Source organism: Oncorhynchus tshawytscha, linkage group LG01, assembly GCF_018296145.1.
Source record: "Oncorhynchus tshawytscha isolate Ot180627B linkage group LG01, Otsh_v2.0, whole genome shotgun sequence".
In the NCBI taxonomy this organism is placed as follows: domain Eukaryota; kingdom Metazoa; phylum Chordata; class Actinopteri; order Salmoniformes; family Salmonidae; genus Oncorhynchus; species Oncorhynchus tshawytscha.
Genome location: NC_056429.1, coordinates 68,421,515 through 68,436,297, shown reverse-complemented (window position 1 = coordinate 68,436,297; position 14,783 = coordinate 68,421,515). Strand labels below are relative to the sequence as shown.

The window sequence follows — 14,783 nt, the reverse complement described above, 5'->3', positions numbered from 1 at the left end:
CCCCAAAAAATAAATATTGGAAGTCACACTGGACAAGAGTGTCTGCTAAATGATGTAAATGTAAAAAAAACTAGGCAAGAGTGTGGTTCCTTCTTCCATGGAAGAATTACCCATGAACTTTTGCTCCTCTTCCAAGAGCCAGAATAACATTTCAAAATAAGATTCCCACACATTATGCTGTCACAATAAAGGTCCCACAATACTCTTACTGTAGGAAAAGAAATGTCCATGTTTCAGAACAGCAATGTAGAAAACTGTAACATTTGTGAACAATGTAGCTTCATTTCTATAGTCACGTTACCACATAGAACATAAGTGCTTGTTTTGTCTTTCAGTCTTTTGTATATTTGTATTTGTGTACTTCACACCAAAGTCTCTGAAATTGTCAGACAATGTAGCCAGCCTGTGCCCCGGTAATAGGGACTGCTCAAAGTCCAGTGGGGGACAGCATGACTGTGTGGATCTGCACAGTAGCATTTGACATTGTTCGCTTTTTCATTGTTTGGCCACAGGACCGGCAGTTGAAGATCAGCTGTCATCTCCAGCTACAGTTTGTTTACCTGTACCTTTCTCTCTACAAAGTGTGTGTGCATGGCGTGTACACGATGGTGTTGGAGAGTGGTGTTTCGAAGTCTGCTCTCCTCTGTGACTTTGCCTGTCATATGTGCTGCAGCTGGGGAAACGTCCGCCATGGCTGTCGTACGGGCTAGGTGATGGCGGTCGTCTTTTCGGGTAGAACTTGTCGACTGGGTATACCTCTTGGTGGCGATGGCTGTAGCTCCTAGTGGAGGCTGCTGAGGGGAGAACGACTCATAAGAATGGCTGGAGCATAGCGAATGGAATGGCATCAAACTATGTATTTGATGTATTTGATACCATTCCACCTATTCTGCTCCAGCCATTACCATGAGCCCATCCTCCCCAATTAAGGTGCAACCAATCTTCTGTGGTGGCACGTCCCGCAGCGATCAGCCCTGGCACGCTCACACAGGGGAGTTGTCCTGTATGAGGCAGATCTAGAGGGGTGCTCAAGGGAATGAACATTAGTGTTTCTATTTAAGTTAGTGTGTGTCAGAAAGGCTACCTCTGACTGAAGTTTGTCTACTACATGGGTGAGTGCATCAAGTTGGTAAGTTACTTTTCACTACTGCTGACCATGATTACTTCAAGTTTAGATAGCTGGCTACATTAACTTACTAGGGGTGTGCATCTTTCCCTTTCAAGACGATTCAATATGTAATATTCTCTCAGAAACTGTGCAATGGGTTTGATTGGTTCTCTCAAATGTTAAAAAAAATCCTCAGTGGTTGAGTTAGGCATGAGATAACCGTTAGACCCAAGGACATTTCTGCGCATGAGCTTAGCTAGCCATATAGCGATTTCTATCGGAGAAGCAGTTTCTGCCTACTTCATACTGTCTTTGCCTAAGCTAACTAACCAGCTAACAAGCTAGTAGAGCTGGCTAGCTAGCATAAATACCTTGTGGAGAGCTGAAGAAAAATCCCAATTGAAATTGTACAATATATATATATATATATATATATACAGTATATTTTTAATTATACCGGTCCCAAGTTGTTTTAGGTAGTCAGTCTTACCAATGTTAAAAGTATTGAGTGCAGGCCTCCCGGGTGACGAAGTGGTCTAAGGCACTGCATTTCAGTAGTTGAGGCATCACTACAGACCCAGGTTCGATCCAGGGCTGTGTCGCAGCCAGCGTTGTCCAGGTTAGGGGAGGGTTTGGCCGGCCGGGATGTCCTTGTCCCATTGTGCTCTAACGACTCCTGTGGAGGGCCGGGTGCAAGCATACGGTCACCAGTTGTATGTGTTTCCTCCTATACATTGGTGGGGCTGGCTTCTGGGTTAAGCGAGCAGTGTGGCTTGGCAGGGTTGTGTTTTGGAGAATGGATGGCTCTCAACCTTTGCCTCTTCTGAGTCCATAAGGGAGTTGCAGCGATGGGACAAGACTGTAACTACCAATTGGAAAAAGCATTGAGTGCATAAAGCATTGTCCATAGTACTCATGGCAATACTCACTGAGATAGCTAGCTATTTAATTAAAATCCACAATCCAGCATGGAGTTCGTAAGCTCTCATTCTTCTTGAATGAATCACCAGCTGCCACTAATTTATAAGGCCGATAACAATGTAAACTAGGGACACTGTGACTTTAGCCTGGCTGAGGTGACCCAGGTGACTCACGAGTTGTGACACACTGGTCTGGAAAGGAGGCTGTTTGTTAATGTAATATTTTCTCAGAAATTGTGCAATGGGTTTGATTGGTTCTCTCAAATGTAGAAAAAAAATCCTCAGGGGTTGAGTTCTCTCGTTGTTTGGATTTGAAAATCCAACCATTGTATGGAAGGGGGCAGTACTCTGGGGCTGTGTACTGTAGCTGTGTGTGTGGGTGTTTGAGTGAGAAAGACACAGGAGGGCCAACCAGCACAGACCCCTTAATTATCTATGCATTATGCTGACAACATAGAAGAGCCCTTCTAGACTTTCAAAGTGAGGTGTTAGCCAGACTACTGCGACATCCGTGTTAGACTTGATGTTTAATGTCAGAGTACTACACAACTTAAACGGGACAAAATTATAACATGAGCAAGAGCATGGCTCCTACTTTCACTCCAAACTCAAGTATTCGTTATCCATGTACAATGTTCCCTCAAATCTTTTGGGGCACTGAGCAAATGCCAGGTCTGCTGAGTGAAAACTTGAACATTGTGAAAATTCGGCGGAACTTCTGGTGCACATTTACTGTGAAAACTGAAGCTGTACATGCTTTAAGTTACAGTTATATCAGTGGCTGAGTAGGCTACTGTGGCTATTTGATCCTAATGTAGGCCTATCAGAGTGGCTTACCACCAAAAACAATGGATAAAATACATCTCATAACATTTTAACATGGAAATAGCCTTTTCTATCATTCAGCCTACAGTAGTAGCCAATGTGTGATGTTCAATGTAGATCTACATTCAATGAAACTTTTGGAAATAAAATGCAGGACTTGACATGAACCTGTTTATCCACTTGTCCTTCAGACAAGGAGGTGACTAAACATGTGTTGTTTGATACAAGAAACCACTTTACAAAATACCATTTATTATTATTACCATCAGAGGTGGAAAATGTACTCAATTGTCATACTTGAGTAAAAGCAAAGATACCTTAATAGAAAATTACTGAAGTAAAAGTGAAGGTCACCCAGTAAAATACTACTTGAGTAAAAGTAAAACAATATTTGGTTTTAAATATACTTAAATGGAATTTCTAAAATGTACTTAAGAAAAAGTATAAACCAGTTCTAATTCCTTATATTAAGCAAAGCAGATGGCACCAATTTCTTTTTACGGATAGCAAGGGGCACACTCAGACATAATTTACAAACAAAGCATTTGTGTTTAGTGAGTCCTCCAGATCAGAGGCAGTAGAGACGACTAGGGAAGTTCTCTTGATAAGTGTGTGAATTGGACCATTTTCCTGTGTAAAAATGTAAAGAGTACTTTTGGGTGTCAGGGAAAATGTATGGGGTAAAAAGTACATTAATTCTTTAGGAATGTAGCGAAGGAAAAATATAAATAGTAAAGTACAGATACCCCCAAAAACTACTTAAGTAGCACATTGAAGTATTTTTACTTAGTTACTTTACACCACTGCACACCTTTACTACAGAGAATCAAACAACTTGTGTTACCCTCTGCCTATTGGCTACTTAGCTTATTTAAGACTGTCTCAAAATACAACACTGCCCATTTAAGACAAAAAAAGCTCTTTACCTGACTTGCTTTTCAAATATGGCTAGAAATACACATGTTTTGTGCTCTTGTAACAAGCAACCACTCCCCCATTGATGACTAGAAATTAGCTACAACTGGGCTAATAACTCACCTACTAGAAAAGAATATGAACAAATGTGCTCATGTGGCTACATGCAGCTCTCGCTTTGATCTCAAAACTAGTGCATCTACTCGCAGCCACTCATGTCATAAACATAGTCCAGTTCAAAGTTAATGGCACAGATCCATATATGGCAAGGTTCTATTTGCATATACTGTAGGTCTACTGCAGCTCTGATTGGTTATGCCACACCGGTCTGTGTAGAGCATGAGCCTGAGTCTTGCCTGTCAGTGCAATTGAATCCTACTCCAATGCACTCTGTCTACAATAGAATCTCTCGCATAGTTAGTTTTGCATACTAAATCTAGCATAATTCGTTTTGTTTCGGGATGTTGCATTGAAAGTGACTAATATTGTGTTGATTCGATCACAACTCCCACAGTATAGGGAAACGTTGATAGTGTTTTAACTAAAGGGGAAAACTAGAAAGTTGAGTAAAGTTCAACTGTACTTCGCAGCGCGGGTTGATGTGTCTTCTGCGCGGCAGTCCCGGGGAGCTATGCACCCACGCACACACGCAGCTTATAGGGAACATTGCCCATGAACCTTTGCTCCTCTCCCAACAGCCAGAATAACATTTTTAAATAAGATTCAAACACATTATGTTATCACAATAAAGGTCCCACAACAGTATAGTTATCCAACTGCAGTATCAGGGGCAGTGGATTTCATAGAGATATTCTCATCAAAGGTCTTCCAGTAAAATAATACCAGTGTAAGGATTTTCTAGATCCATCACCATCCGGAAACTACAGTATTTGGTTTCAAGCCTGCCACTACACAGCCTTGGATCAATATGTACCTCGTCAACAGACATTCAATACCAGCAATTAGACATATAGAGGAATGCACAATAGGATCACATCTTAGTGGCTATCTATAATGTTGTCATCAAAGAAATCTTTCGATGAACCTAAAGTGGTAAGGAAGAATATCATCATTATAATGCATTAGTTGATGTTAGGCATGAATGGTTTGATACACATTGTATTGCAGTGTGCACAGTTTGACAATTGGGTATAGGTTGACAGTTAGACATTACTCATTCAAGCCATATTTTCTGGTATCGGGAAATAAAAGAGCTTAAACAGTATATGTCTGAAAAGTATGGAAAGTACATCAGCACATGCAAAAGTAACTCTTACAAGAGAAAGAGATCTAGAGAGATGCTATCAGCCCCCATACTGCTTACAGTACATTATGTTCACAAAGCTCTACCATGGCATAGCTACATTTAATCTTTAAGAGAACCCCAATCATTCTAAACATCATGCCATTCACAATCCCAGGCAATTGATGCTAAGACTGGAGCCAATGGGATCAGGCAATGCAAGACATCCTAAATTAGCCCAAGTTGACAGCATGGAGATGTAGCCAAGATCAACAGTGGCTCCAAATACTGACAGCTTGCAAAGAGTCATAAGGACGAAAGCAACACTACAGTATGTTGATCATTCTGAGCTTCTCTCTGACACACTGCAGCCGTGAAAATGTCTGACGCAGCACAGTAGTTTATGCTTTCTGATCTGCACACAAGATTTTCATTTGATAAAATATTCTGTTATTGTGGCTGATTTAAACATGGCCTTTGATCCCTGTCTCACAAAGGTCTGTGAGGCCTGTTGGCCTATGAGACATAAAAAATTACATATGCCGGATTCTGAGATAAAAGTCCATGATTTTGTCTACACCTGACTGACTTAGCGGACGAAGCTAGGTCCACTCTAACTGAATGAGCACGGTGGATTTTCCTATTCCTCAAACAATCAAATCCATGGCTCAAGATAAATGATTCCTCATACAATGCTTTCAGATGTGCCCTGTCGTCGATGCAGTCCAATAGAATGCCATCTCGTTTCAGAAGTGCGTATTTGCTTACCAAGCATGATTCATCCCACTCTAGAGAGCATCCTGATTAAAGATATCTGCATAACAGAAACAAACACTGTGGTTTAGGGATTTAGGTACACTGCTAAGACGCATCAGCGCAGGAGGAGCATTTCTATTTGACTAAGTGGTGAGAAATGACTGTACCATCCTGGCCCTTTGATGATGCCAGGACAATAAATGTATGTTTTTGGTGATGTGTGAACAAATGCCTCTCTCTCTTGTCTCAAAGTCCCAGGGGCCCCACAGAGTAACAAGAATCAATTTCAACTTTAGAAGTTGGAATTACATTTTCTACCCTCATTGAGGAGAGAGATGTCAGACAGATTGCTCTTGAGGGCGCAGATAAATGTCTGGAGAGGGAGAGAGATTCTGGTAACAAGCAACCTGAGCCAGTGCACACAGGCAGATGATTTACTAATGGAACAGAGAGTAGAGTCCAATAGAGTAATAACCAACCATGTGCCTGCCTGCCTCAAATGAATCTGCAGAGGAAGACATGGCTACATGCACCATGAATTTGGAGGATTCATTCCCTATACTCTTTTGTCTGGCTGAAATACACACAAGCCTGATTGCCGGTATCATGTTGATGGGCTAGCAATGGAATGCATTCAAAGGGAGCAGTGTACACTACATGACCAAAAGTATGTGGAAACCTACTCGTCGAACATCTCATTCCAAAATCATGGTCATTACTTTGGAGCTGGTCCCCCCTTTGTTGCTATAACAGCCTCTAAGCTTCTGGGAAGGCTTTCCACTAAATGTTGGAACATTGCTGCAGGGACTTGCTTCCATTCAGCCACAAGAACATTAATGAGGTTTGGCGCTAATTTTTAACGATTAGACCTGGCACGCAGTCGGCGTTCCAATTGATCCCAAAGGTGTTCAATGGAGTTGAGGTCAGGGCTCTCTGCAGACCAGTGAAGTTCTTCCACACCGATCTTGACAAACCATTTCTGTATGGGTCTCGCTTTGTGCACAGGGGCATTGTCCTGCTGAAACAAAGATTTCTCTTCACTGGAACTAAGTGGCCTAGCCTGAACCATGAAAAACAGCCCCAGACCATTATTCCTCTTCCACCAAACTTTAAAATGACTTGTTGGAAAGGTGGCATCCTATGACGGTGCCACGTTGAAATTGACAGAGCTCTTCAATAATGCCATTCTACGGCCAATGTTTGTCTGTGGAGATTGCATGGCTGTGTGCTCAATTTTATACACCTGTCAGCAACGGGTGTGGCTGAAACAGCCAAATCGACTAATTTGAAGAGGTGTCCACATACTTTTGTATGTATAGTGTATTTATGTATCCAGCTGAAATAACATACTTGATTGACAGTGTTATTATAGTGTATAGAGAGAGGCAGATTAATATAATCTCGAAATTGAGAGATTGTGATAGCTGGAAGATATCTCACCTGCAGTTCTTGTTACAGTTCTCTTCTGTTATACCGTCTTCATCCTCTCCCCAGACATCCACCGCCGAGAAGATCAAGGCCACCAGGACAGCGAAACAGCACACCAAAGCGAAGATTACGATGCATTTCTGCTGAGACTGCAAAAGAGAAGAAACACATTGACTGTTTGTTATTTTTATTTCGCCTAGAGATGGTCAAAGTGCCCCAACCTTGCACTCACACAGCCTGATGTATTGCACCACACAGCAAATCATAAATGATAGCAGCGTGTTACCAGGGGAATTTTACACAAACATGCACATACTGTGCATGGCCACATGTTCAGGCTCCACCATATGGCTCTACCATATGGAGAAGAGAAGTCAACAGGGAACCCACTGAAGAGGCCTTTTAATTCCAACCTGGTATTTATAGCCACTAACTTGACATATTTAGGCTGCATCCTGGATCCATATGGTGAAAAGGTAACCCTTGGTTGGAAGGATAATGATGGGAAAAGGGAGAACAAAGTAGTTACAGGGAGGGCAGGGCTGGTGGTAGAGTGATCTACTGAAAACAGGTTGATTTTGCCCTAAATCAATCATTTATGAGAAAGTACTGCTCGGGGCTTGTCCAAATCACATGGGACACTTGGACCTTGGCTAAGCCTGAAAAAGGGATATTGTAATGGCAGAAAATCTGCATTGTATACAGTATATCATCACAACACTGTATTTATTAGTCTCTCTCAGACAGATCATCTAATAAAATAATTGTGGGTATATCAATAACACGGTCTTGAGGTCTAATGTAGTCAAATGCATTTTTATTCAAGTAAATATGCCAGTGGAAACTGTGTGAACAATATTATGTATGCTAATGGTGCACCCTAGTTACTAATTATGCTTAAATGGCAGGTTCAGTGTCAATGGGGCGGCAGGGTAGCCTAATGGTTGGACTAGTAACCGGAAGGTTGCAAGTTCAAACCCCCGAGCTGACAAGGTACAAATCTGTCGTTCTGCCCCTGAACAGGCAGTTAACCCACTGTTCCTAGGCCGTCATTGAAAATAAGAATTTGTTCTTAACGGATTTGCCTAGTTAAATAAAGGTAAAATAATATAAAAATGTTACCCCTAACATGTTTCAGCTCCTCTGTGCAACATCTGATGATGTGAGAGTGCTATATTCACTCTGCTAATTATGATCCTCAAAGGGCACCAGCTGATGAACAACATGTGCCCATAGAAAGATATGCTGACGTTGAACTGGGAAATGAACTGTGGATTTATAATTAACATCATTTATACATGAATTATAATTGCTGCTTAGGCTACTTACATGTGGTTGCTCAGAATTTCAAATGGCCTTTACTGATCTATCAAGTTAATCATAAGCTTCAATGCCATGGGGCATAAAGAAAACTTGAAAACACACTTATGGTGACAGACCATGCATTTAGCAACTGATCCACTCAAACATAACAATCAGCAAACGAATGTGGTTGCTATAATTCATTTAATAGTTAATTACCAAGTTATTACATAAACATTACAGAGACCGTTATCTACCCACCCACTAAAGGGTGTTTATCAAATCAAGATCAAATCACATTTTTTTTGTCACACGCGCCGAATACAACAGGTTTTTATTTAATTTAATCTTCATTTAACAAGGCAAGTCAATTAAGAACAAATTCAAAATTTACAATGACAGCCTACCCCGGCCAAACCCTAACCCGGACAATGCTGGGCCAATTGTGCGCCGCCCTATGGGACTCCCAATCATGGCTGGATGTGAAACAGTCTGGATTCGAACCTGGGTCTGTAGGGACGACTCTAGCACTGAGATGCAGTGCCTTAGACCGGTCGGAAACCCAAAACAGGTGTAGGCCTTACAGTGAAATGCTTACTTAAAAGCCCTTAATCAATAATGTGGTTTTACTAAAATAAACTATACAAAATAAAGAATAAGAAGAAAATGTAAAAATAACAAATTAAAGAGCAACAGTAAAAATAACAGTAACGAGGATATATACAGGGGGTACCGGTTAGTCAAGGTAATTGAAGTAATATGTACATGTAGGTAGAGGTAAAGTGACTGCATAGATAATAAACAGAGTAGAGGCAGTGTACAAATGGTGAGGGGGGTTGGGAGGGGTTGGGGGTAGCCATTTTATTAGATGCTCAGAAGTCTTATGGCTAGGGGGTAGAATCAGTTAAGATGCCTTTTGGACCTAGACTTGCCACTCTGGTACCGCTTGCTGTGCTGTAGCAGAGAGAACAGTCTATGACTAGGGTGGCTGGAGTCTTTGGGAATGTTTAGGGCCTTCCTCTGACACCACCTGGTATAGAGATCCTGGATGTTAGGAAGATTAGCCCCAGTGATGTACTAGGCTGTACACGTTTCCCTCGGTAGCGCGTTGCAGTTGGTGGCAGAGTAGTTGCCATACCAGGTGGAGATGCAACGAGTCAGGATGCTCTTGATGGTGCAGCTGTAGATTTTTGAGGATCTGAGGACCCATGCCAAATCTCTTCAGTCTCCTGAGGGGGAATAGGCGTTGTCGTGCCCTCTTCATGACTGTCTTGGGGTGTTTGGACCATGATAGTTTGTTTGTGATATGGACACCAAGGAATTTGAAGCTCTCAACCTGCTCCACTACAGCCCCGTCGATGAGAAGGGGGGGCTCGGCCCTCCTTTCCTGTAATCCACGATCATCTCCTTTGTCTTGATCACGTTGAGGGAGAGCTTGTTATCCTGCCACCACACTGCCAGGTCTCTGACCTCCTCCCTATAGACTGTCTCATCGTTGTCGGTGATCAGGCCTACCACTGTTGTGTCGTCTGCAAACTTAATGATGGTGTTGGAGTCGTGCTTGGCCATGCAGTTATGGGTGAACAGGGAGCACAGGAGGGGACTGAGCACACACCCCTGAGGGGCCCCTGTGTTGAGCATCAGCGTGGTAGATGTGTTTTAACCTAACATTACCACCTGGGGGTGACGCATCAGGAAGTCCAGGATCCAGTTGCAGAGGGAGGTTTTTAGTCCCAGAGTCCTTAGATTAGTGATGAGCTTTAAGGGCACTGTGGTGTTGAACGCTGAGCTGTAGTCAATGAATAGCATTCTCATGTAGGGGTTCCTTTTGTCCAGGTGGAAAAGGGCAGTGTGTATCTGTTGCGGCGGTATGCAAATTGGAGTGGGTATAAGGTTTCTGGGATAATGCTGTTGATGTGAGCCATGATCAGCCCTTCAAATAACTTCATGGCTACAGATGTGAGTGCTACGGGTCAGTAGTCATTTAGGAAGATTACCTTGGTGTTCTTGGGCACAGGGACTATGGTGGTCTGCTTAAAACATGTTGGTATTACAGACTCGGTCAGGTACAGGTTGAAAATGTCAGTGAAGACACTTGACAGTTGGTCAGCGCATGCTTTGAGTACACGTCCTGGTAATCCATCTGGCCTTGCGGCCTTGAGAATGTTGACGTGTTTAAATGTCTTACTCACATCGGCTACGGAGAGCGTGATCACACAGTTGTCTGGAACAGCTGGTGCTCTCATGTATGCTTCAGTGTTGCTTGTCTCGAAGCACGCATAGAAGTCATTTAGCTTATCTGGTAGGCTTGTGTCACTGGGAAGCTTGCAACTGTGCTTCCCTTTCTAGTCCGTAATAGCCCTGCCACATCCGACGAGTGTCGGAGCCGGTGTGGTAGGATTCAATCTTAGTCCTATATTGATGCTTTGATGGTTCGTTGGAGGGCATAACGGGATTTCTTATAAGCATCCGGGTTAGAGCCCCGCTCCTTGAAAGTGGCAGCTCTACCCTTTAGCTCAGTGCGGATGTTGCCTGTAATCAATGGCTTCTGGTAGGGTTATGTACGTATGGTCACTGTAGGGATGACATTATCAATGCACTTATTGATGAAGCCAGTGACCGATTGTTATATATTGTTAATTCCATTCCTATACTTTAGATTTGTGTCTATTGTGTGTATTGTTGTGAAATTATTAGATATTAATTGTTAGATATTACTGCACTGTTGGAGCACAATAATTTCGCAACACCCACAATAGCGTCTGCTAAACACATGTATGTGACCAATACAATGTTATTTTATTTGATGTAGTGTACTCCTCCATGTCATCAGAAGAATCACGAAAAACATATTCCAGCAAAACAGTCCTGTAGCTTAGCATCTGTGTCATCTGACCACTTCCGTATTTAGCGAGTTACTGGTACTTCCTGCTTTAGTTTTTGCTTGTAAGCAGGAATCAGGAGGATAGAGTTAAGGTCAGATTTGCCAAATGGAGGGGGAGGGAGAGCTTTGTACGTGTCTCTGTGTGTCGAGTAAAGGTGGTCTAGAGTTTTTTTCCCCTCTGGTTGCACATGTAACATGCTGGTAGAAATGATGTAAAATGGATTTAAGTTTCCCTGCATTAAAGTCCCCGGCCACTAGGAGCACCGCCTCTGGATGAGCATTTTCTTGTTTGCTTTTGGTTTTATACAGCTCGTTGAGTTGGGTCTTAGTGCCAGCATCGGTTTGTGGTGGTATATAGACAGCTTACGAAAAATATTGAAGAAAACTCTCTTGGTAAATAGTGTGGTCTACAGCTTATCATGAGATACTCTACCTCAGGCGAGCAAAACCTTGAGACTTCCTTAATATTAGATTTCGTGCACCAGCTGTTATTGACAAATAGACACAGACCACCACCCCTTGTCTTATCAGAGGCAGCTGTTCTATCTTGCCGATGCATGGAAAACCGAGCCAGCTGTATGTTATCCATGTCGTCGTTCAGCCACGTCTCGGTGAAACATAAGATTACAGTTTTTAAATGTCCTGTTGGTAGGATAGTCTTGATCGGAGCTCATCCAGTTTATTATCCAATAATTGCACGTTGGCTAATAGTGCGGATTGTAGAGGCGGATTACCCACTCTCCGTTGGATTCTTATAAGGCATCCCGACCTACGACCCCTATATCTCTGTCTCTTCTTCATGCGAATGACAGGGATTTTGGCCTTGTCCAGTGTCTGAAGTAAATCCTTTGCGTCCGACTTGTTATTAAGAAAACAATCATTGCCCAGTATGAGGAGAGTAATCGCTGTTCTGATATTCAGAAGCTATTTTAGGTCCTGAGAGCCGGTGGCAGAAACATTAGGTACAAAATAAGTTACACGAAAAAACACACACAATAGCACAATTGGTTAGGAGCCCGAAAAACGACAGCCATCTCCTCCGGAGCCTGTTCTGTGTGTGTTTGCTTATTATATACTGTAGGCCAAGACTCTCCAACTGTGTTCCCAGAGAGCTACCCTCCTGTAGGTTTTCACTCCAACCCTAGTTGTAACTAACCTGATTCAGTTTATAACCCAGCTATTTATTAGAATAACATGAGCTAGATTAGGGTTGGAGCGAAAACCTACAGCATGGTAGCTCTCCAGGAACAGGGTTGGAGAGCCCTGATATAGGCTATTGCTGAGGGGGGCTCACTTATAATGAGAAAGTATTGGATAGCCATATATTGTATCATCTAGTGTCACTTTATATTCCAAAAACCCCAGGTTATAGTTTCCTCAGTGACCTGGTCAGTTTATAGTATATTTTATTGCTAGGATTTTGTTTGTCCTGTTTTTACATACTTGGGTGTCCTTGGAGGGTAGAAAAAGTGAATCATAACATCACATAATATCCATTGAAATATTCCTTCATGTACAGTATATTCTCATGTTATCCGTATCGATTAAAAGTATACCCAATGCACTTTGTACAGTGGTAAATCATAACTCCAACCAAAACATTGTTTAATGTGCCATTGATTTACAACCATGACCTAATTACTCCAAAACATCAAGCCTGTAAATAAAACAATATCAAATGTGTCCCCATCTCTAACTGCTGTAAAGGGAACCAAACATATTTACCCTTGAACACAAAGGGCCATTAAATATGTAGCATCACCAAGTTCAGTACTGAAAAGAACTTGATGTCATACAACAACAAAAAAGTTATAGTTGTAGGTACATATACATTTCTCTAACATGATCATATAGGACCCCTGTGGGCACATTAGGACATATATCTGAATTATGTTTGTGTTGCTGGGAGGGGTCATATTGTATGTGCACTTGAGACTCTGCCAAATATCTGCCTCTGGAAAGGGGCCAGAATCAATAGACCATCAATTACCAAAATCTTTCTCCCTTGCTGAAAAACAGCCGTGCCCTCCTCGGTGAACATCCTGTTAAACAATAACGGCCACTTTGGTAAGACTGAGAAAGAAACAGTAATCACCACCAACAAGAACACTGAGTACAAACAGCACTGCCCACCTTATGACTACCAAGTATCACACAGCAATGTCCAGTAATATGAATATAAGTATAGAGGATTATATAGGGACTCCAACCTCTGAACACAAAAGTCTACTCCTAATGAAACAGGTATCCAATTGGCTATAGGAACCGGAACACAATACATTTCTACTTGGTTCATGCCTTCTAGGGGAGTTTATTCTAGCCACTGTGCTTCTGTCTCTGCATTGTGTGCTCTTTGGGGTTTTAGGTTGGGTATCTGTCAAGCCCTGTTTGACAACTGCTGATATAAAAAGGGCTCTATAAAATATATTTGATTGATTGAGGCAACAGACCACATCTTCGACAAAGACATTAGACACCTCATTGGGTCTCACCCTCACTACTAAAAGGCTGGACTGACTTTGCGTGAGAAGCCCCAAGCCTGCTCAAAGTGCTTTAAAAGCTTCAAAGTTATAGTCCCTGTGAAAAGGCTGACTGGTACATGTCAGCTGGCAGGGTGCCCATCAGTCACACACCCAATTGAAGGGAAGGTCGACCTGGATGTGCATTCACATTCAGGGACCTGAGGTATACTGTAGATGCGTGCTGAATAGAGGGTGTTTCTTCATCAAGGATTAAAACATTAGGCGAAAATGTTAGAGGTGAAGGATGCAGTGGAAAGTTGGCCCGTAATAGTTATTTTCCCAACTTGTGTGTACTCACTGCCATTACAGTCAACTCGCTTTCAGAATGTTATTTAAGGTGAATTAAAACTATTTTACCATGGTAGTTAAGGTTCTGTGGTATCAGTCATTTAGAGCATTTTAACTAATTTGATTACTGTAATATTGAAAAGGGTCATGTAAATGTCTAGACAAGTCACAACTTATTTTCTGAGACACCCATAGTCAATTTTCTGTCTTACTGTACACAAGCAAAAGGCAGGCAAATGTCAGGGGATGATTATTCCTATTTTAGAGCTACCATGCCCTTATACTTCTCGAAGGAAAGGGGTATACCGAAGCACAGGTAGAGGGAAAACACTCAGACCTCGTATAGTGTTATGTTTTTATATCCTGGAATAATTTGACTAAAGTGGACTCTAAACATTGGAGAACCTCTGTAGAGAATGAAGCCCCATGGCGTGGTCGCATTGTTTCATGAACATTTGAACAGCCAGTCTTGTTTTTGAGGCAAGCCAAGTATCTGTAAACCACTGCTGTGACCAGAGATTGTTTAGAGGCAAGCCAAGTATCTGTAAACCACTGCTGTGACCAGAGATTGTTTAGAGGCAAGCCAAGTATC

At 42.1% G+C, this 14,783-nt stretch overlaps 1 protein-coding gene across 1 annotated transcript in view; it reads right to left on the bottom strand.

The window, feature by feature from the left end:
* The window catches only part of LOC112260922 (inactive phospholipase D5), a 96,514-nt gene that overhangs the window by 13,596 nt on the left and 68,135 nt on the right, over positions 1 to 14,783 (bottom strand). The window contains exon 5 of the mRNA XM_042328304.1: positions 7,208 to 7,344. Within this exon, the coding sequence (XP_042184238.1) occupies positions 7,208 to 7,344 (137 nt within the window). The remainder of the gene's footprint in view (positions 1 to 7,207; positions 7,345 to 14,783) is intronic.